Raw genomic sequence first — 22,422 nt, 5'->3', positions numbered from 1 at the left:
ACTGATATAAATAAACAGTAAAAATAAAAAAAACACATTAGGTATCGTCGCGTCCAAAAATGCCCGATCTATCAAAATATGATAATGGTTTTTCATTGCGTTTAATCTCGTAACGGAAAATCGCGCCCAAAGTCGAAAATGGCATTTTTTTTGAGATTTTAAAAAATTAAAAATTTCTAAAAAAAGTGATCACAAGGTCAAACAGTCCTAAAATTGATAACATTGTAAACGCCATCAAAATCCGCAAAAAACGAGACCACCCACAGCTCTGTACACCAAAGTATAAAAAAGTTATTAGCGCCCGAAGATGACAAAATCCCCCAAAAATTTTTTGTACAGGAGGTTTTAATTTTTAAAAATGAATGAAAACATTATAAAACCTATATAAATTTGGTATCCCTGTAATTGCACAGACCCAAAGAATAAAGTAGAGATGTCATTTAGGGCGCACAGTGAAATCCCTAAGATCCAAGCCCACAAGAAGACAGCAGAAATGCTTTTTTTTTCCCCAAATTCACTGCAAATGGAATTTTTTTCCCGCTTCCTAGTACACGGCATGGAATATTCAATACCATCTCTATGAAGTGCAATTTGTTACGCAGAAAATAAGCCGTCACACAGCTCTGTACCTGGAAAAATAAAAAAGTTATGGATTTTTGATCATGGGGAGTAAAAAATGAAAATGAAGAAACAAAAAAGGGCCAGGTCCAGAAAGGTTTAAAATGTCTCCACACATCTCATTCCATTATTTATAAAATGTTCAGTTAAAATATCAACAAATATCATTTCAATTTTGGTCATCAAGTTTTAGTATAAATATGCCCATAATATAATAATTATTGGACATACTGTCCCCCTAGCATGTGTAAAGAATGAATAAGTTACTCACCGGTAATTCCATTTCCATTAGTCCACCATGACGGCCCACCTGGAGGATGCCCCTTGACCTCTGTAGGGACAGGAAGAAGAGAGGTTAAATTCCCCTCCCCGCATCCTCCCACCAGTGACTTCAAAATAACCACACTGAGGAAGATGCAACAATGATTTATTTATATGTTTCGATCACATACAGTTTTATCATTGTGAATACCACATAATGAACAAGCAAGGGAGGGAAACTATAGGCCGTCATGGTGGACTAATGGAAATGGAATTACCGGTGAGTAACTAATTCATTCTTTCCACTTCGTCCCCCATGACGGCCCACCTGGAGACTTACAATATGAGTAGTCTTTTAGGGAGGGATCACTGCTTGAAGCACCTTTCTCCCGAAGGACAGATCCTTCGAGGAGGGCAAGTCAAGTCTATAGTGTTTAGAGAAGGTAGAGGAGGAAGTCCAAGTTGCTGTTTTGCAGATTTGTTCTAGGGAGGCCCCTCTTTTCTCTGCCCAGGAGGTGGATACAGCTCTTGTGGAATGTGCCCTTATCCCTGATGGAACTGGAATCTCTTGGATGCCATAACAGGAAGATATCGCCATCCTTAGCCATCTAGCGATGGTTGCCTTGGACGCCTTCCTCCCCTTATTTTTCCCATCTAGAGTGTGCCATTCGCGTTCTCTCTCTGAGGACGGATTCTTGCAGAAAGAAGGTAATATGATCTCCTGACCTCTGTGGAACTCCGAGACCACCTTTGGGATGAAATTTGGGTCCAGCATAAGAATAATTCTATCATCAAGAACCCTCATATAGGGTTCCTTAATAGAAATTGCCTGAAGTTCACCTAGTCTCCTTGCTGAGGTGATTGCTACCAGGAATAATAATAATAATAATAATAATAATAATAATAATAATCTTTATTTATATAGCGCCATCAAATTCCGTAGCGCTTTACAAATCATAGGGGACATATACAACTATATTACATTACAAAGAACAAACAGTCATATGGAACAATAGGAGTGAGGGCCCTGCTCACAAGAGCTTACAGACTATGAGGATGAGGGGGTGACACAAGAGGTTGTAAAATGGTCCAGCCATTCTTTATAAGGGAACAATATAAAATAATTTAATAAATAATTTACTAAACAACGATGTTGCTGCTTGAACCAGCCATCAGTCGCCATCTTATTTACAGGGTCCTAGGTGAAAAAGACTGCAGAGAAGCCTGGAGCTTGGTATATATCAGTTGTTTGCCAGATAACAGATGGGAGATAGGACATAGGATGGATTAGTAAAGGGAGAGTTGACATTTCATGCAGTTAATGAGTGTTATAGGCTTGCCTAAAGAGATGGGTTTTAAGAGCACGTTTGAAGCTTTGGAGGGTGGGTATTAGTCTCAGAGTCTGGGGAAGGGCATTCCAGAGAATTGGTGCAACTCGGGAGAAGTCCTGGAGACGTGTATGGGAGGAATACCGTTTTTAGTGTCAGGTTTTTTACACTAGCAGAAGAAATTGGTTCAAAAGGCTCCTTAATTAAAGCATTTAAGACCAAAGAAAGATCCCATGAAGAAGTCCTTTTAAGGACCTGGGGTTTTAATCTAGAGGCTGCTAGAATGAATCTTTTCACCCACCTGTGCTCGATGAGGGGTTGGTCGAAGAAAGCACTTAGGGCTGATACTTGGACCTTTAGAGTACTTGTGGAAAGTCCCAACTCCAAACCCTTTTGAAGGAAGTCAAGAACCTGCAAGACATTGGGGTTAGATTGACATGGTGGTTTATCTGCACAAAAAGAAAATTTTTTCCCAAATCTTGTGGTAAATGGCAAAAGTGACAGGTTTTCTACTTGCCTTCAGGGTGTTTATAACAGCAGAGGAGAGTCCTTGGGACTTCATATAGTCCGATTCAGGATCCACGCTGATAACTGGAGTCTTCCCGGATTTGGATGAGATATTGGGCCCTGTACCAGGAGATCTTCTGATACTGGTAGCATGACTGGATCCTGAGTGGTCATCCGCTTCAGAATCGGGTACCAGCTCTTTTTGGGCCAATTTGGGCACACAAATATGGTCTGCGTCTTCTCTAGATAAATTTTTTCTAATACTCTGGCAATCAGGGGAATAGGGGGGGAAGGCGTAGGCAAGAGTGGTGTTCCAAGAGTGGGAGAATGCATCCAGACGATTTCTTGTCTCTCCTTTTTCCAAGGAAAAAAAGTGTTGACACTTGGTGTTTTTTCTTGTTGCAAATAAATCTATTTGAGGTTTCCCCCAAAGAGAAGACAGGTACTGGAATATCTCTTCTTTTATGCACCACTCGTTGGGAAGTATTTTCCTTCGGCTGAGGAAATCCACCGTTGTGTTCTCTGTTTCCTTTAGATGGGTAGCCGAGATTGATAGGACATGGTCCTCTGCCCACAAAAATATTTGTCTTGTTAAGGACATCAGTAATGGGGATCTGGTTCCCCCTTGCCTCTTCAGGTAGGATACTGTCGTGGTATTGTCGGACAGTATCAACAGGTGGTGCCCCGCTAGTTGAGCAGTGTTTGAGCTGAGTACCTCCCAAACCGCCCTCAGTTCTCGGTAGTTGGACGACCTTCTGGAGATCTCCTCTGTCCAGGAACCCTGCGTCAACTTTTGAGGAAGCACTGCTCCCCAACCGCTCTTGCTTGCATCTGTCTGTATGGTGATATACGGACTGTTCCTCCAGAAGATTCCCCTGTCTAGATTTGTGTCTATCAGCCACCACTTGAGATCTTCCTTGAATGAAGAGGGGATCGATACTTTTTTGTCCAGTCCTTCCGAACTCCTGTTCCAGGACCTTAGGACCCATTTCTGGAGAGCTCGAGTATGGGCTTGGCACCAGGCCACTGAGGAGATGCAGGCTGTTAATAGTCCTAGGACCTCCATAGCACCCCTGATGGAGATAAGAGACTTTCTTCGGAATCTTCTTAACTCCTCTCTGATGCGAGTCCCCTTCTCCTGTGGAAGGAATGACATTTGCAGCCATGAGTTTAAATTCACTCCCAGGAAGTTCTTTACTGTGACTGGTGATAAATCAGATTTTTGGTAATTTACGATCCAGCCCAGTCTTTCTAAAGTTCCTATTGTAACATCCCTTGAGGAAATTAGGTTCTGTTTGTCTCGTCCAATAACCAGCAGGTCGTCTAGATATGGTACAATCAGTATGTCCTGCTGTCTTAGGAACGTCACCACCTCTATCATCACCTTGGTGAAGGTTCTGGGGGCTGAGGAGATGCCGAAAGGGAGTGCACAAAACTGAAAATGTAACGTGGAAACCCCCGGAGAAAGAACAGAGAACCTTAGGAACTTTTGTGAAGACGGGTGAATATGCGTCTTTTAGGTCTATAGTGCACATTACAGCATTTTGGTGGATAATGTGGGTGGCAGACCTTACCGACTCCATCCTGAACCTGTTGTAGACGATGAAGTCGTTGACTTCCGGGCACCATAAAGAAAACAGAAGGGTTCCCTATTGAGGTTTTTTTTCATAGCGGCCCGCACAACCATCCCTCGTAAGTGGCGCACTAATACTCCACCGTCTATCTCTGAGTGGGCACAGGAGCTCATGGCCATTTTTCGTATGGAGGAGCTGATGGCGGACACCCTCGGCACCACAGAGAAGCATATACAATTGTGGCAGCCTTGGGTGGTCTTTCGGGAATCCCAGAGATTCAGAGACCTCTTAGGCGCTGACACTTCGTATGTCCCTAGTCTTATCCCTGTATTTCTTGTAAAATGTCCTCCCCATGTCCTGACAATTTGTTAATAGGTGTCTAAGTTCCACAGAATCTTCCTTATATCGTCGGGAGGCCTCTAACTCAGGTACTCCAACAAATGTAGCGATGATGGCACTGGAATAGTGGAACACAGAGTCTGAGGCAGTGGCTGCTACCTCCCTTCCATATCCCGCAGTTACTATGGGTGATAAGCTCTCATTCACATGAGTTCCATCCTGATGGATACATAGATATGGTCACCCTCATACACTGGGCTACAACCTGTGACTCTACACTATTGCTTCCACCCAGACTGAGAGCTGATGAGGACAATACCATCTCTACAACATGCATCATTAAAGCCTTTCCTGGCATTCCTGTGCGGACACCTACCGTTAATGTATTAATTTATATATAGCTGTTATGTTCGTTATCTTTATGTGTTTATTTGATGTAATCTTTAAAATCCTAATAAAATGATTGAAATATGAAGTCGTTGAGTTGCTTTAGGTTGATTATCAGCCTGTTCGATCCGTTCGGCTTCTTTACAAGAAAAAGAGAAGAATAAAACCCTTGTTTTTCTTGTTCCTGAGGAACCTGGGTAATAACTCCGGAAGACAATAAGGAGGATATTTCTTGCCAGATAAGATAGTGGGACATTTCTGATGTATGGGGAGAGGGTGGTAGGTAATTTGTAGGAGGAAGTTTCTTGAAGTCTATCTTGTATCCCTGAAGAAGGATGTCTAGAACCCAAGGATTTGAGGTGATTTTTAACCATTCCTCTATGAACTTCAATAATCTTCCTCCTACTATGGCGTCACTGCTTCTTGTTTCTGTTGGGATCGGATGATGTTGAAAAGAGAAACCCTTTACCTTTTCCCCCTTTCGGGTAGCTCCAGCGACCCCTTTTCCCCTTATCTTTGTTTTCCTCCTTTTGGCCTTTAAAATCCCGAAAGGGCTGCTTCCTGGGTATTGGCTTATTCTCCGGGAAACCCTCTCTCTTATCTGATGCCCTTTACAAGATGGTATCAAGTTCTGGGCCAAAGACAAATTCTCCTGAAAAGGGAAGACCACATAACTTTGTTTTTGAACGGATATCCCCATTCCACTGCTTCAGCCACAGCGCCCTTCTTGAAGCATTTGTCAGAGCTCCTTCTTTTGAAGAGAACCGTACACCTTCAGCTGCCGCGTCTGCTAAGAAAGCCGTTGCTGATTTTAGTAGAGGGAAATTTTCTAAGATTGTAGTTCTGGGAGTTCCTTCTTTAATATGAGATTCAAGCTCGTTCAGCCAATACAGAAGATTCCTCGCAACTGAAGTGACTGTTAAATTTGATTTTAAGCCCCACATGGATGTCTCCCAAGCTTTTTTCAGCAGAGAATCAGATTTTCTGTCCATGGGGTCTCTAAGCTGCGCTGCGTCCTCAAACGGCAGGTCTGTCTTCCTTACTATTTTAGTAACCTGCACGTCCACTTTAGGACAGGAATCCCATAATTTAGAGTCTTCAGGCTCAAAGACTAATCTCTTCCTAAAGTTTTTTGATATAAGGATCCTTTTTTCCCGGTTCCTTCCATTCTTCAGACACTAATTCTTTGAGAGTGTCATTTAAGGGAAACACCCTCTGGCGCTTTGCTTTTAACGCACCAAACAGCTCGTCCTCTTTAGATTGGGGTACGACCACATCCTCAATTTCTAAGGTCTGTCTGATGGCCTTCAGTAAATTATCCAATTCGTCTATTGGGAAGAGATGTCTGGATTCAGCAGATTTTATAAAATCCTGAGGGTTTAAGGAGTCTTCCGTCTCTATTATAGAACAAGAAGGAGTCTCCGAATCACTTCCTGCCTCAGATGGTGATGACCCGGGTTCTAATCTGGGCTTTTTACATGGGGGAGCCCTAGATGTAGCTGCGGCAATAGATGAGACCACTTTCTCTTCTATGAACCCTTTAAGCTCGTCTAGGAAGGATGTTTTCTCCTCTCGCATGAAGTTATCAATACACACTTTACAGATTGGCTTTTTATACGAATCTGGCATAGAGTGGTTACACATGTTACATTTCCTGGTCCTGGTTTTATCCGATTTCTCGGGTCTTTCAGGCCTGCTAGCCTTATCCCCCTTCTCCTCCTTGCCTTTCCCCTTAGACCCCTTCATCAGTCATAGTAGACAGCAGAAGATTTAGACGCAGATACTGGAGCCGTCGTCACATAAACAACTAGACCTCAGATCATAGTGATCTACCTGCTTTAAATACCTTAATGGGGAGCCCATCCCCCTTAGAAGTGGCTGTGGTCCGCGTCCCACGACTCCCAGTGATGCTTTGCGGGTTTTCCGCGTCACTTCCGGTCGCGGCCGGAAGTCGTCACCAGACTACGGGCTGCTGGGAAATGTAGTTTTCTTCGGCCGCGCGCGTGTGTAATCGGTATTGCAGCGCAGCGGCCAGTCAAACGGACCCCTGGACAGCTACAAGGAGGACCCCTGGATCGACCGAGAGCCGGGGCCGCCGGGATTTCGCCGTGGACGGCATCACCCGTAAGTAACGCTTCGTCCCCCCCCCCCACCTGGAGGAGAGAGGGCACCTCTCTTTGACCTGCCTCGGTAGGGACAGGAAGAACACTGGTGGGAGGATGCGGGGAGGGGAATTTAACCTCTCTTCTTCCTGTCCCTACAGAGGTCAAGGGGCATCCTCAAGGTGGGCCGTCATGGGGGACGAAGTGGAAATAATATTACTTGTCATATGTTGCCAACCTCAATGGATAGTACAAGCTGTCTTGCAGGCTTTCACTTTTGCACCCCGCCACTGCTAATTCACCTTTATCTAAAAGCATTAGTGAAGCTACTGCACAAGGCCTGATGACATCACGCTCTTGTGAGCAAGTTGCTCGGCATATTTGAGCAGCACATGTGCAAGGTCTTCTTTTTTTCCTTTCAATGCTTGTTTCAAAACATCTTTGCAGACGTATGCGCGGACCCTGCCGCTGTTGTGCGGTGGTGGGCCAATGTTATGTCAACATTTGGCCGTTGCTAGGGCTGATCAAAGCCATCATTTTTCAAATAAAAAGTTTGGTGGAATAACAAATATTTTAAAAATGAAACTGTAGGACTGTTGTTAATCGAAGAAAATTAACATATTTATTTGAGAATAAACAGTTAACTGTGTAACGTCCTTTCAAATGGTACACTTTGAACTTTTTTGTTAAAATATGAAAAAAGTAGACAATGCTATGCACTTGTTTGCATATATCAACACTCTCCCTTAAACAAACACTCATAGCAACTTAAAAATAATCTCAAAAATGTTGTACAATAAGCAGCTAAATAACTGTTTCACATTTGAATCATTTGAACCAAGACATTCCCATTTAAACAAAAATTTCAAAATTTTAAATTTTAAAGAATGCTTAAGCCTGTAAAAAGAATGCAATTTTAAGGCCTAATTTGGGACCGAAAAAAAGACCAACAATGTATTCACATTAAAACACTTACATTTGTAAAAAAAAAAATACAATTTTGGATAAGATATTTTGGATGGCACCCTTGAGCATCCCATTTGCCATTTTTGTAAATTTTAATTAAAAGAAAAAAGAAAAAAAAAAAAAGGTTTCATTTGTGCGCAAAAAAAAACATACAATTGTATGTTGAGACTGGCAAGGCCACAGTGTCTGATGCCAAAAGATTAATCTAAATTTCTTTGTCAAAAAACTGCTGCAAAAATTACACATTTCTCGTCGGCCCATCATATGTAAATTTTCAAAAATGCACATGAATTTAAATGCAACCAAAAAATGTAAACATCTTTCAACTAAGCAAATGTTAGCATAAAGAAAAAAGAAATTCTAAATATCAAAAGTAGAGGGTGGTAGAGCAGTTACCGTTTGTAACGGAGAAGGTGGATTTGAAACACTCCAAACCTCTGGCTCATCACGTAGCATCTGCAATAAACTAGGCTGTGTGTTTTGGCCAAGGAGATTGGCAGACTGCATTGGTTCCCTCTGCTCTAAATGTGAGGCTTGACTTGACTGATGTGATGAATAATGTGTCATATCTCTTTGGACATGTTGGGTATCAGGATGTGATGCTACTTCATGTCGTGGAGGTAGAACTGTGCGAATAGTTGTTACTAGTACATCTATCCCTGGAATTACATGACAATCAAGCATAATCTGGGCCAAATTAACCGCAAAAGTCATGTATATGTTGCGTTTATTTTCTGGTAAACGTCGGCACTCCCCAGCAGTTACCCTACCAAAACCATCATAGGCATCCTCCCTGCTCACCCTTTGTAAGAAAGAAACTGCCTCGTTCTCAATGGCTGGTGCATTTGTTGCTTTGCGAGTAGTGGCACGTTGTTGACGTTGGGTGGTAACATTTGAGGGTCTAGTTGGTGGTTCAACAATGACAGGTGGAGACATTTCGGGTAAAATACTCCCCTTCATCTCGGCTTCTTGATTTTCTTCCATTGGATCATCGGAGCTGTGTTCATGGTCCACATTTTCTTGGCTAGTGCTTGGCTCAGCATGTGGAATGTTTCCGTGTGTCCTATTCATATTTTTTTTAAACAAAAACATATTATTATTTTAAAGAAATGCCTTTTAAAAATATATATATATTTTTTTAATTAAAAATTTTTTTAGAGTCTAAAGATTAGTTTTTACCGTTTTTTTAAGAAAAACCTAGTTGTGGGGTTGTAAAGTCCAATCCACATTACAAAAGAGATGAAAATTCATCTTGATTTCGTCTGCATACAGTGGCGCACGCCTGTATAAGGCCTATTTGTGAAGAATATCCGAGTTCTACAGCCCGCTAAGGCCGTGGGAACATGGCATAATGCAATAACTAGCACTAAAAATCCACACTTAAAATTTTTTGGAAAATACACAACCAATAAATAAATGTGAATTAGTTGAGAGACGTAGTCTGTTTGCTTCATTTTAACATACTTTTTTAAAAATGTAATGTTCAGGCGGTCCCCTACTTAAGAACACTCGACTTGCATACAACCCCTAGTTACAAACGGACCTCTGGATATTGGTAATTGTTTGAACTTTAGTCCTAGACTACAATAAGCAGCTATAACAGTTATCACAGGTGTCTGTAATGAAGATTTAGTGTTAATATTGATTCTTATGACAACCCAATATTTTTAAAATCCAATTGTCACTGAGACCTAAAAAGTTCTGACTGGGATTACAATGATACAATCTACAGTTCCGACTTACATACAAATTTAACTTAAGAACAAACCGACAGACCCTATTTTGTATGTAACCTGGGGAATGCCAATATATTATGAACTCTTTGTACAGTACATCAAAAACAAAGGAAAAGGCTATATTTTCAATGGACTTTGCAAGACCAAAAAAAATGCCCAGCAAATTTTGATCAGCAAGCAAAAAAGATATCCATTTAAAAAAACAGCACATCTTCAGTAGAAGGATTTAACAGACATTTGGGATGTTTCACACTTAATACATCATGTTGAAAGGAACAAGATTACACATTGAACAAATTCAATGTGATGCATGTTTTTTTGAAAAAAAAACCCACTAATGATATTTGTTGAGGTAGCATCAACACTGGTAAGCGAATGTCAGTAAGCATTTTTGAACATAAGTTGCAAAAACGAACATTGTGGGTCATTTACTTACCCCTGTCCATTCGCGATCCAGTAGCGCATTCTCTGTGGCGGATTCGGGTATTCCAGCGATACACTAAGGCAGTGCGCCCGATGTCCACCAGGTGTCGCTGCTGCGCTGAAGTCCGACAGATTGCATCGGAGTTCAACGTCCTATCTTGAGTGCAGGGAAGGTTTATGCATTTTTTTTTTAAAAAAGCATTTTTTTTTCATAATCCGTCGGGTTTTCTAAGGGCAACGCCCCCCGATTTCCGTTGCATGCAACCCTGTGCCAATGCGACCCAATCCGAGCGCGTGTGCAAAAAGCGCGGGGCAATTCATGGTAAAACACAGCTAAAAAGAATTATTCTTGAAACCCGCAGGAAAAATGTGACAAGGGCCCTTACTAAATGACCCCCACTGTGTTACAAAAAATGACTTTAGAATAATTATATTAATTTGGCAAAACACTTTGCATTAGAAAGACAGATATGTGCTCTACGTTAGGCAGGCTTTTTGTGTCCAAACTATTAATTTTACAATTCGATCAATTTTAGAGAGGCAAATTGAATACAGTGTTCTACAAATTTAAACGACAGTGTATTGTGTTTGTTATGATAATTTTAGTATTTTAAAACAAGAAAATGTAAAGCAAACTTACTTGCGCAATGTACGTGAAGGTGCCAAAAACAGTAATTCATCATAATGAATATATTTTTTAATTTTGCATGGCGAGGACCCACTTTTCTCATACATGGAGTGATCTTTACGAAAACGATCCCTCATTGAACGCCACCGATTGCGAATATCAGCATCTGTGTCGAGATAAACATATGCATTTGAAACATTAATGTAGAATCTTTTATTACAGATAAAAATTTTTAAAAAGGATATTAGACAATCAAAGAAAACAAATCTCAGAAAGCGGCTCACAATGCATGATTTCGAAGAATTTTTTAAAAAAAGCTTACCAAACAGGCACATAATGTATGCACACCTTAGAGTGTAAACAAGGGCGTACATTAGAAACGTTTGGAAAAGGAGCTGGTGGGACGACATGGATCCATGTCCATGTCGCGATACATTGCACTGCACCGTATTGTGATGTCAACTAGTATATGTCCTAACACTTTGTATGTAGCGGAACGGGAACGCAAGTGTTCAGCACCGTACTGATAATGTATGGCGTTGCACGCCCATTGCCCTCTATGGCAGACATATATTGCCCGTATATATGTCCCCCATAAGGGAGTCTTGTTTTTTGGGGGGGTCTGATTAGGATTTTTTTGATAAAATGATTAAATGTGCAACTTACCAAGACGTTTAATTTCACGGACATCCATAGTTTGCCAATTTGTATGGATCTCCTTAAAAATTTCCATCCACGCTTTGTCTTTCAACTTGGTATTTAAATGAAATGCTCCTTATGTTGAATATCCCAGATTATGGGTCGCTCATGCACCTAAAATAAACAAACACAAATTAACGATAAAAAAAATTATCCCTTAATTTGCTTGTGTAAAAAGGTTCCGTTTTTCAATGAATAAATTTATTTAAAAAAAAAAAAAATTAGGGGAGAATAAGGCCCCTTCTCCACTGGCGTTTTTCACGCGCGAGTTCTGCGCGTGCATTTGACGCTCAGAACTCGCATTGCACTCTGTCCCATTGTATTCAATGGGTCTTTCTCCATTTGCGTGGTTTTCAACGCGCGTGCTTGCGTTCGTTTGCACGCGCGTCAAAATCGCAGCATGCTCTATTTTTGCGATTCACGCGCATTTTTCACGCCCCATTCAAGTCTATGGGGACGTATCAAAAACGCATTGCACTCGCAAACATCGCAAGTGCAATGCGAGTGCAATGCGTTTTAAACGTAAGGGTTGCTAGGTGACCAGTATAACAGTATTTCCCCTGCTCGCGAACGATCATTTAATTAAAAAAACACAATGAAGAACAGTGAAGAATAGAATAAAAACAGTGAACACAGTGAACACAGTGAACACAGTGAACACAGTGAACACAGTGAACACAGTGAACACAGTGAACACAGTGAACACAGGATCATTTAAGATAAAAACACAGTGCAGAACAGTGCAGAATAGATTACAGATGTTCGGCACATCTGCTTACTTGTCGGGAGATACGCGCGGAGCGGTGCGAACAAAATAGCATGTGAAGAACAATATATATGTGTGAAGAAGACATTGCAGATGTATGGAAACATCTGCAATGTCTTCTTCACACATATATATTGTTCTTCACATGCTATTTTGTTCGCACCGCTCCGCGCGTATCTCCCGACAAGTAAGCAGATGTGCCGAACATCTGTAATCTATTCTGCACTGTGTTCTGCACTGTGTTTTTATCTTAAATGATCCTGTGTTCACTGTTTTTATTCTATTCTTCACTGTTCTTCACATCTGCTAACTTGTCGGGAGATAATATACGCGCGCGGAACAGTGAAGAATAGATCGCAGATGTTTGCAACTTATCAGAAGACATTATTTTTCAATTAAATAAAACATTTTATTCCCGAACCTTGGTCCCTTTGAAAAAGTCCCATTGACTTAAAAAAACGCGCGTGAAAAACGCACCGAAAACGCAAAAAAACGCGAACAAAAATGAAACAAAAACGCAGCAAAAACGTCAGTTTTTCACGCATTGCACCCTGACGTGAAACGCAACGCTAGTGTGCAAGAGGCCTAACACACATTTGGCCCGCCATGCAGGCCTAACGCCGTGTGCGGGAGAGGGGGAGGAGATGGCCCTTCCTCCATCCATAGAAAACAGCAACGCACGACCGCACACTCACAGAAAGATAGAGCATGCCCGTTGTGTGTGCCCAATCGGTACCACACATGTGTGGCATCGTATCGCTGGCGTGCTGCAAGTGGGTACGTGCATGCAGCCGAAATTTTAATGCCGCATGTACGTCCACATAGACAGCCTTGTAAAGGAGCACTTATACTGTATATACTGAAGTCAAAGTCGAAAAGATTAAAAGCAGAGCCACATAATTTTGCCAGAAGAAATCTTGATAAACTATTGACAAGAGGAAAAAAAAAGGATGGGAAATGCATTGTTCACTGCCTCACAGTATATAGCAAGCAAGTCCCCTGTAGTAAATAGGCAGCCAGCCCCCAGGAGAAAGTAGACAGCCCCCACTATTATCTTCCTTTCAAGTTCCTGTAGTATATAGCCTGCAAGCCCCCTATAATATCTAGCCAGCCATCCCACAGTAGTATATAGCCAGCACCCAGTATCCAGCAAGCAAGCCCCCTTAAGTTTCACGCCAACCATGCCACAAAAGTATACAGTCCACCAGACCGCTTTAGTATGAAGTAGCCTGTAAATTTATAAAACCATAAAAAAGGCTACTTCTGGCATCCATGAAGCTCTTCCATGGTCGCCATCTGTCTTCATTTCGCCCTAACAGCCATCATAGATGCGTCCATGCAATTTGCCGACAGGCGCATACTATGCAATATGCCGTTGCACGCACACATGGCCAACAGCTCACATGTCTGCGGATCAGCCAGCTGCTACTGCCCCCCCCCACCCCCAAAAAAAAATTAAAAAACTGTGACGAGCATCAGGAAGACAGAACGAGGATCAAGACGCCAGAAGGGGATTATGTAATTTGAAACCACTACAAATCATAAAGTAAAGATTTAAACCCCCCCAAAAAAAGCCTGGGCAAGGAATTGAAGATAATAATGAGGGCCCAGAAAACACAAAGAAGCCAAAAGAACTAAAAGCATGTTACAGACATTAAAAAATAAATTTATTGCACAGAAACCACTAGGAAACATAAAGTTAAATTTTAAAGCAAAAAAAAAAAAAAGAACCAAGCTCCAGACATTTTCAAAAATAATAATGGCACCAAAAACACGAATAAATACCAAAGTACTGTAAAAAAGGCAGGAAGAACAAGTCACGAAGGATAAGAGGGAAAACACACTTACAAGACAAATAATTTTAGATGCATCCAGGCCGAGACGATGATACGCCGCCATTTTCAAAATCAAATCACGGCAGAACGAAAAACCAGCTCCTCTTCAGAGACACTGCGCATGAGCAGAATTGGGCGGGAAACAAACGCAATGACAGACGAGACGCACCCAAAGACATCAAACGCAGCACGTAAGCGCACAGCACACACGCACATAGCGACCGCAAAGGCCCTAACGCAAGCTACAAACGCAGCTAATTAAAGAGAACAACGCAGTCATCTAACGCAAACGGAACATGTAAACGCTATGAGCGAACAGCAGATGAGAAACACAACCGAAAACCATTACTGCATTACTGTGCAACGATCAAAGACGCTAACCAAAACGCAGCTATCAAACGCAGCCAAAACGCAACGTGGGACAGCGCCCTGAAAGTCGTAAAAACTGAGCCCACAAGAACGTGACCCACGTTCCGGTTTTTAAAATTTTTTCCACATTTGGAATTTTATTTCAGCTTCGCAGTACACGGCATGTTAAAATAAATAACATTATGGGAAAGTAAAATTTGTTACGCACAAAATAAGCCCTCACACAGGTCTGTACACGTAAAAATGAAAAAGTTATGGATTTTTGAAGGTGGAGAGCGAGAAATGAGCGAAAAAACCCTGCATCCTTAAGGGGTTAAAAACCGTAATACGGGTAAAAACGCAACAGAGACATTGGGAATGCAAACACATGCATTTAAATGGAACAGGAATGGAAGCGTTTTTTCCAGATGTGTCCAAAAAGCAACAAAACGTGATGTAACGCACCCCCATATGCTAGAGCGGTGTTTGAAGATGCAGCGCTAGTGTTATCTGGGACCACATCCTCAAACAGGATTCTTGATTTATAAATACCAAAAGACACAGATGTATTGCATTAAATCACTTTAAGCATTGTGTTTTGCATACATAACCACATTTAAAAAAAAAAATAAATACATGCTTTCCCCCCTTAACCTGATCGTCACAAGCTCTAAACGCATCTGCACCCACAAGCAACAACTCCCAGGTGCACTTGAATTGGGTGTAAAAGCCTAAGCAAGTGAACATGTCCTCAGCTTTTTTTTGAGAAACCCAAGCTTTTTTTGGAGCCAACACAACACTGTAGTTTCATATTTCTGTAAAGTTTCTAAATAATGATATATTTCCACACACCGTACAGATCTGCCTACATTGTAAAGTTAATCGCATAATGGCGTCTCCAGACACAAAGCCCTTTGGAAGCACAATTTCCTTAGTAAACCATTCCCGCCAATGCAATAAGAGGTTGGCCATGTGAGGTTAGGTCACGTGTACATTGTTAGTCGCGCCGCCTTCTGGGAGTGGCGAAAGCGCCGCTCCCTGGTTACCCATATATATATAGTCTTTGCGCTTCGATTTCTTTCTTATTTTTCGCGGGCACATTTCGTTTCCTTCCTACTTTTCCTGGCGGAAGGTTACTCTGCACGTCCCTTCACAGGGTATAGATATCACTGCGCGAGGCGGCGTTCTTAGGAAGAGCTGAAAAAAAAAAATCTAGGAGACGCCATTTTGTGTAGTTCATTCACAAGCTGACTGCTTAAGAGAAGCCTTCGCTTCTAATTTTCTCGTAAATCGTTTTCCTTAAAATCTGTCAAGCTGGAGATGTCAGGTGGTGGCGTGATTAGGGGGCCGGCGGGCAATAATGATTGCCGCATTTATGTGGGGAATCTGCCTCCTGACATCCGAACCAAGGACATTGAGGACGTGTTCTATAAGTACGGTGCCATCCGGGACATCGACCTGAAAAATAGACGAGGTGGCCCTCCCTTCGCCTTCGTGGAGTTCGAGGATCCCAGGTAATAAATTGAGAACGTTTCCTGACTGGTGACCAGTATTGGGGTCGGAGGGGATGCCGCGGCCTGCGCTGCTTTGTTGATGGTGGGGGATGGGGCTTGCAACCATTAGCACGTGCGCTAAGCTAAGGCGCCATTGTTCCCCCGAGTACGTGCTTGTTCTTTTGTGCTCCTTGTTCTGGGTATCGAGGTTGTATCCAGTCCATGCAGATAGACTCTAGATACTGCTTCTCTCGAGCAAATCCTTACATTTCCTTAACGATATAACACATAAGCTTCCTACATATAATTCACGCTTCCGTTTTTAAATTGCATTGAATCCGCCTTTCTGGTGAAGGTTAAATGGAAACTGTAGATTAGCTGGTATTATGGGATGGATGAGGTAAAGGTGCACACTTTATCACATGCCTGATCTCACTTTGCATGGAGTGATATACCATGAAATGTATATGCTGGAAGGACCTGCAGATGTGCCTTAATTTTAGCCACACAGTTTTCTCTTGCATGTATAGTACAGCACCTCATAACTCGCTGAACTCTATTTGCATGGATTATTATACTTCCCTGTATATGTGAGTAGTAGGTTTCTTCTTCAATCCACACATTTGTGTGCTTTACTCAGATATAATCACAATGCCTCTGCTAATGTTTTCATATCCATGCCAGTAACACAATGTACACTCCTAGGGCGGCCTCCCACACTCTCCAATACATACTGGTAGGTTGATTAGATTGTGAGCCCCATTAGGGACAGGGACCGACTTAACTGTGTAATCTGTGTGGGCTATATAAATAAAGGAATGAAATTTGCAAATGAAAATTCAACTTTTTTTTTTTTCCCTCCCAAGAGATGCAGAGGATGCGGTGTATGGACGTGATGGATATGATTATGATGGCTACCGTCTACGCGTTGAATTCCCACGAAGTGGTCGAGGGGCAGGAGGAAGAGGTGGTGGAGGAGGAGGAGGAGGAGGCGGCGGCGGTGGTGGAGGAGGAGGAGGTGGTGGAGGAGGAGGAGGAGCACCCCGGGGGAGATATGGGCCTCCATCCAGGCGCTCAGAGTACAGAGTAGTAGTATCAGGTATGTTTGCATTTTGCAAGAGTAGGGGGGTGCGCATCTATCAACCTGTCTATGCCAGAATTCTGTAATTTGCACCTGAAATACAATACTTGGTACTGATAGGTTTTTATAAGATTTTCTGTCAGTTTTTCAACTTGTCTTTAAGAGGGGGGCCTGACCTAACCCCAGGGCATCAGAAAATTTGGCCCTTACCTAGAACAATTAGTCGTAGGTGTAAAATACTGCTTCACACTTAAAAATTGCTCCAAACACACCATCCAGCATGATAACTCGCACAGAATAAGATTGTGTCACTGACACTTTATGATGCTTGTTGCTTAAGAGACCCCAGTTATTAAAGTAAGGAGGGTTTCTTTAGTGCTAACCAATCACTGTACATTTGTTATGCTTGTTGATGCACAGTCACATTAAATTAAGATTGCTGCAACCTCACAGGACTGCCAAGCTAGGCAGTTTTATTTCTTATATTTTAACCATGATAAACTGAAAGAAATATGTAATCCTAGAAAAGACTTAATTGTCCTAGTCAAAACTGACTCTCCCTTATTGTACTGCTCCTTGCCTAAACATATAAACCAGTTTTTAAAGGGGATGCCTGCAGAGAATACAAGTGTGCTATGTGAAAGTGCACGTGGTCTGATCACTTATACTGGGAAGAAATGCATAAGAATTTCAATGTGTACTTTAGAAACTAAATGGAGCAAGCTTTTTTTTTTTTATCTCTGCTTGCTGTCCGGCTATACAAAGTCTGTTTACTTCCAGTGGTTAGAAATCTGTCCATGGTCATTTGATGTCACAGGTCCACAGCTTGTATTACAAGTCTGATTGCTCTTTGTAATGCTAATGGAACATGCATCTGTATCCATCACATGACCATGGACAGCTTTCTATCCACTGAAAGTAAACATAGAAGCTTTCCCTAAAAGAACAGCAAGCAAAGAACTAGAAAACTGAGGAATTGGTACAGAAAGTTTATTGGAAATTGTATAACTCTTCCTTAAACAAACAAAAGCAATTATTTGCTGAACAATCCCTTTAAGTACTTCAGTGAAGGTTTGAGACTGTCTATCCATCACTAACCGGCATAGGGAAGAACTGTTTAATATTTTGAGTTGAACTGAGGCATGAAAAATTAAAACGTAAAAATGAAAAAAGGGCATCGGCGGAAAGGGGTTAAAGAATAACTAGTGTAGTCTACTAGGCCATTCCATCCTGTTTCAATCTGTAAAATAACCTATTTTGGGCTATGTCTCACTGTAGAAGTCTATGGAGTAGTGTGTATGCAGCAGGCTTTCCTGTGCATGCTGAATGTGTTTAAAATTGTGTGAAATTGAGTATTTCTGATTTGATTAATTTGCATGTTTAATGCTTCCCCTCTGCTAAAATGACTTCCTAATGTTTAAAATTTAACCATTTCAGGACTGCCTCCAAGTGGAAGCTGGCAGGATCTGAAGGATCACATGCGTGAGGCAGGTGATGTATGTTATGCTGATGTTTACCGGGATGGTACTGGTGTCGTGGAATTTGTGAGAAAAGAAGATATGACCTATGCTGTGCGGAAACTGGATAACACTAAATTTAGGTCACATGAGGTAGGTATATTTCTCTGCATCCCTTATTTGCTGCATGACTGTTGATGATTAACTTTATTGTCAGGAGGTAAGTGAAGCGCAACAGAACGTGGAGTCATCATCTACATTCAAATGTAGAGTTGCGTCTTGCCTGAAATGCAAAGCAGGTTAAGCTTGGCTTGTTCAATCCCAGGTTCTATCTGTTTAATAGGGAGAAACTGCCTACATTCGGGTAAAAGTTGATGGTCCAAGAAGTCCAAGCTATGGAAGATCTCGTTCTCGCAGTCGTAGTCGTAGCAGGAGCCGTAGTAGAAGCAACAGTCGCAGCCGCAGCTACTCTCCAAGAAGAAGCCGTGGATCCCCTCGCTATTCTCCCCGTCACAGCAGATCCCGTTCACGTACATAAATAGTTGACAGTCGTTTTTTTATATATATACATTTTTGTAGACCCATGCATTGTAAACTTAGTTAGTCTTGCATTTCTTTTTCCTTTCTAATTTCTTTTTTTCTTTTTTTTTTTTTTATTATATATATATTCACTGTTTTATTAAAGTTTTGAAGTGTTAAGCCTTTTGTGTAGATTAGGAAGGCTGATCGTAATGCCTACATGTATTCCTGCTCAAGTAAGTCATGCTTAGAGGTGTATTTTAAAGGCTGTAGGCAGTATTGGTCCACCACTCTTCAGAAGCACCAGAGCCAGTGTGTTAACTGTGATGGTTCATAATAGGTCTGGGGAGGCTGTGGTATAAACTTTCTAACTTTTTTTTTTTCTTTGTGGGGAAAACTTATTTTACCTTGCCTTTTCATGTGTCTTTCTGTAGACATATCTGAAGAGATGGATTAAAGGATAATGGAGGACATTTCAATCATTTTAGGATTGTCAAATGGAGGCTTGAGGAGGATCAAATCAAATATGGAGGCCATGGTATGACTCCAAGTGCTGTTGTGAGATGAAATTGGCAGTATTGAAGTTATGCTATAGTTAAGACAGACCACAAGTGTGTTGCTTAAATGTTGATAATTTGTAAGCAAATGTACCACACACAATACAATTTGTTTTGTGGACTTGCTAATTTGTAGAGTATAATATCAGTACTGCTAACGCTGCATGTCCTCTTTGTGACTAGTAAATATTGCTATTTTTAATGTTGATTAAAATACATTTCAAACTCTATTTGTGTAGATTGTTATACATTGGCAGATGCTTTGAATCGGTGTCCTACCTACAGTCCTGCTATTTGTGTAAATTTGCACCTGTAGGTAGCACGCTGATTGTCAATGTTTTTGATTACTTTTTTTTTCCCCCTCTGGGTAGGGTTGCAATCATAAATATAAGGCAAAAACTACCTTGACTTTAAAGGTCATTGTCAATTATGAAGGTTTCAAATGCCAATTAGAATTTTTTTTATTTTTTGTTCCATTTAAATTTGGGATACTGGAGGGTTTCTATCCTTCCCCTGTCTAGTAAAAAAAGCCTATAGCAGTAGAGACTTTCTAGCTCTTTTATGCAGTAAGCCTTTTTTTAAGGGGTGGTCCAGTCATAAAATAGTTTAACCTATTAAATTTAATTGCTGATGGGCCGCTCCCCACCCCAAATTAAACGACTGTTTTAGCTTAATTTAAGTAGAAGCTTCTATGGTCTATTAAGTAAAATGAATTTCGTTGCTGAAAACGGCGGTCTATATTTGCTGACAGGAGAGCAAGCTGTAGGTATGGAAGGATATGTCGGCTTCCTTAATACAATGTTGACATCAGTGGCTATATGTGAGGATAACAGTCAAGTACATTGTAGTTAATGGGCCAAGCAATTAATTAAAAAAGATGTTTTACCTGGGAGTTCCTCGCCATCATTTTAAGTGTATGCTTAAAGGACATCTAAAACCAGGATGATGTAGTGTAAACATAGCATTTAAAATTATGCAAATTAATTTGAGGGACTTCGGGTCTATAGGTATTAATGAGGCCTGGAGCCACTCCGACTGATTCGCACAATTTTTAAAGCATTTTTATCCTAAAAAGCAAGTGCATAAAAAGCTAAAGGAAGAGCAGGGGTCACAAACCAGTATGTAAGTGTGCTTGGTTTACAATCCTTCATTTTGGTGGTAGATGTCCTTTAACAAATGCTCTTACTGTTAGCCTGTGTGCTAGCCTATTCCTGGGCCTGTCTCCACACGATTATCTGTGATGGGCATATGAGGGATTTTGTTTAGGCAGTGTAGATAAAAATAAACACTGAATAAACTTGACTATTTGGGCCAATATATGTATGCACAGCTGGACTGCCCCTTGTAAAAATAGGGAAAAAAATGAGTTTATTTTTCAAGGATGTCTTTGGGCTGCTTATAACTTTTTGCCAGGCCCCAATGGGCCATATAGTGATCATTTTTTCTAAGGGAATTTCATTTTTAAAATTGCACAGGTCCACAGTCGGTTTGAACCTAGATTCTTTTATAACGGTGGTTTTGCTACAAGTATATAACCAATAAAAAGAAAACTGAGGCTCCATGCCCTGGTCTTGATGTTTCTAATGAACCAAATTAAAGGCATTGTAGATAATTTTTAAGTTGTTAGTTGGGGTTCAAAATTTCTGACTGCACCAGGACATGAAGCCTTATGAATGAGGTAATGTTTATGAACTTGTCCAAATGTTAGAATTATGTTAATCTTATTTGATTTTGGCAAAAAGTTGACGATCCTTCAGGTATGTGGTTAAGACTGTACCAATCCTGCAGTTGTTTTCCAAGCCTACATAGTGCCACAAAATTTATTAGTTTGGGGAATGTTATGGTTATCTGTGCCATTTTTTCTTAAGATGCACATGTAACTGATCAGTTCCCAGAAACCTATGTTGATATCTAACTCTGCCTCTTTTTTTGGTTTTGCTGGTTGTAAAGGTTTGGATTGGAGAGGGCTCACTGGATCCCAATCCTGGAACTGGATCATTGGATTCAAATCATAGGAAGGAGTGAATAGGATAGGGAGAATGCATTACCAGGATTCATGGAGCGGGATCAGATAACAAGAACATAGGAGTGGATTCCTGCCCCACCATAACCTCATTCATGTGGAGTTTTTTCTTTCTGCAATTGGCTATATAGTTTTTTTATTTTATTGAAGCTCTTAGAATGCAAGAAGGATTGCAAATTTTTTTTTTTTTTTTTTTCCTTCTGGTTGTTTAAAAAAAAAAAAATCAGAGGAGGCAAGATGGAGCCATCTCCTGGGAAGGATACATCACGGATAGATGGTAATAAAAAGGGATAATATGGGGGTGGGGGTTTTTGTTAAATTGGTAAAATGTTTCTAAGTTTGCATTGTAGGTTTTTTCCCAATAAGATTTCAATCTGCTTTGACAAACTTGTTTGCATATACTTAATAAACACATGATTAAGTGTCTGCATTTGTGTGTAACATTACTTCTTATGAATGATTTCAAATTGGAAAGCATATTTTCATTGAAATGCAGGTCACCACACAAACCTCATATTTTTCAAATCCCCTTTGGTATGTGTTTTAGAAAATGTCAATGCATGTGTACATATAAAACTTTCTCTATGATATGAAAAGCATATTTCTAACTTTTTTCAGCATTTTGACACTTTTCTAGATTTTTAGTTTGGGCAGGATACAATGAATAGGTTTCATTTCCCCCATCTCCAACCATTACTCATTTCAATTTCTTTGGGCATGGTTCTACTGATTCTGAAATTTCCTCTCCATTTCCAAGCATAGATTATAATTCATC

General features: G+C 40.9%; 2 protein-coding genes across 8 annotated transcripts; one reads left to right on the top strand and one right to left on the bottom strand.

The window, feature by feature from the left end:
• Positions 1-7,774: 7,774 nt before the first annotated feature.
• LOC140118790 (uncharacterized) lies at positions 7,775-15,537 on the bottom strand. 3 transcript variants are annotated; one of them, XM_072137119.1, is made up of 4 exons: positions 15,370-15,537; positions 11,536-11,682; positions 10,882-11,035; positions 7,775-9,145 (listed from the first exon to the last, which is right to left on the bottom strand). In XM_072137119.1, the coding sequence occupies exons 2-4, from the start codon at positions 11,600-11,602 to the stop codon at positions 8,443-8,445; spliced, it is 924 nt and encodes a 307-aa protein (XP_071993220.1). In that variant the 5' UTR covers positions 11,603-11,682; positions 15,370-15,537; the 3' UTR covers positions 7,775-8,442. The 3 variants fall into 3 exon arrangements, with proteins under 3 accessions (XP_071993220.1, XP_071993219.1, XP_071993221.1); XM_072137118.1 differs by having other exon boundaries at positions 15,387-15,537; XM_072137120.1 differs by lacking the exon at positions 15,370-15,537 and adding an exon at positions 14,983-15,029.
• Positions 15,538-15,837: 300 nt separating this feature from the next.
• On the top strand, positions 15,838-22,073 carry SRSF1 (serine and arginine rich splicing factor 1). 5 transcript variants are annotated; one of them, XR_011853258.1, is made up of 6 exons: positions 15,838-16,031; positions 16,877-17,109; positions 18,529-18,701; positions 18,892-19,078; positions 19,502-19,605; positions 21,575-22,073. XR_011853258.1 is itself a non-coding variant. In XM_072137121.1 (5 exons), exons 1-5 carry the CDS (start codon positions 15,838-15,840, stop codon positions 19,522-19,524), a joined length of 810 nt encoding a protein of 269 aa, XP_071993222.1. In that variant the 3' UTR covers positions 19,525-22,073. The 5 variants fall into 5 exon arrangements, 3 of the variants coding, with proteins under 3 accessions (XP_071993222.1, XP_071993223.1, XP_071993225.1); XR_011853259.1 differs by lacking the exon at positions 18,892-19,078; XM_072137121.1 differs by having other exon boundaries at positions 19,502-22,073.
• Positions 22,074-22,422: the final 349 nt, after the last annotated feature.

The sequence above is a fragment of the Engystomops pustulosus genome, chromosome 2 (genome assembly GCF_040894005.1).
Source record: "Engystomops pustulosus chromosome 2, aEngPut4.maternal, whole genome shotgun sequence".
In the NCBI taxonomy this organism is placed as follows: domain Eukaryota; kingdom Metazoa; phylum Chordata; class Amphibia; order Anura; family Leptodactylidae; genus Engystomops; species Engystomops pustulosus.
The sequence above is the reverse complement of the archived record's forward strand: the minus strand, read 5'-3'. Positions and strand labels throughout refer to the sequence as shown.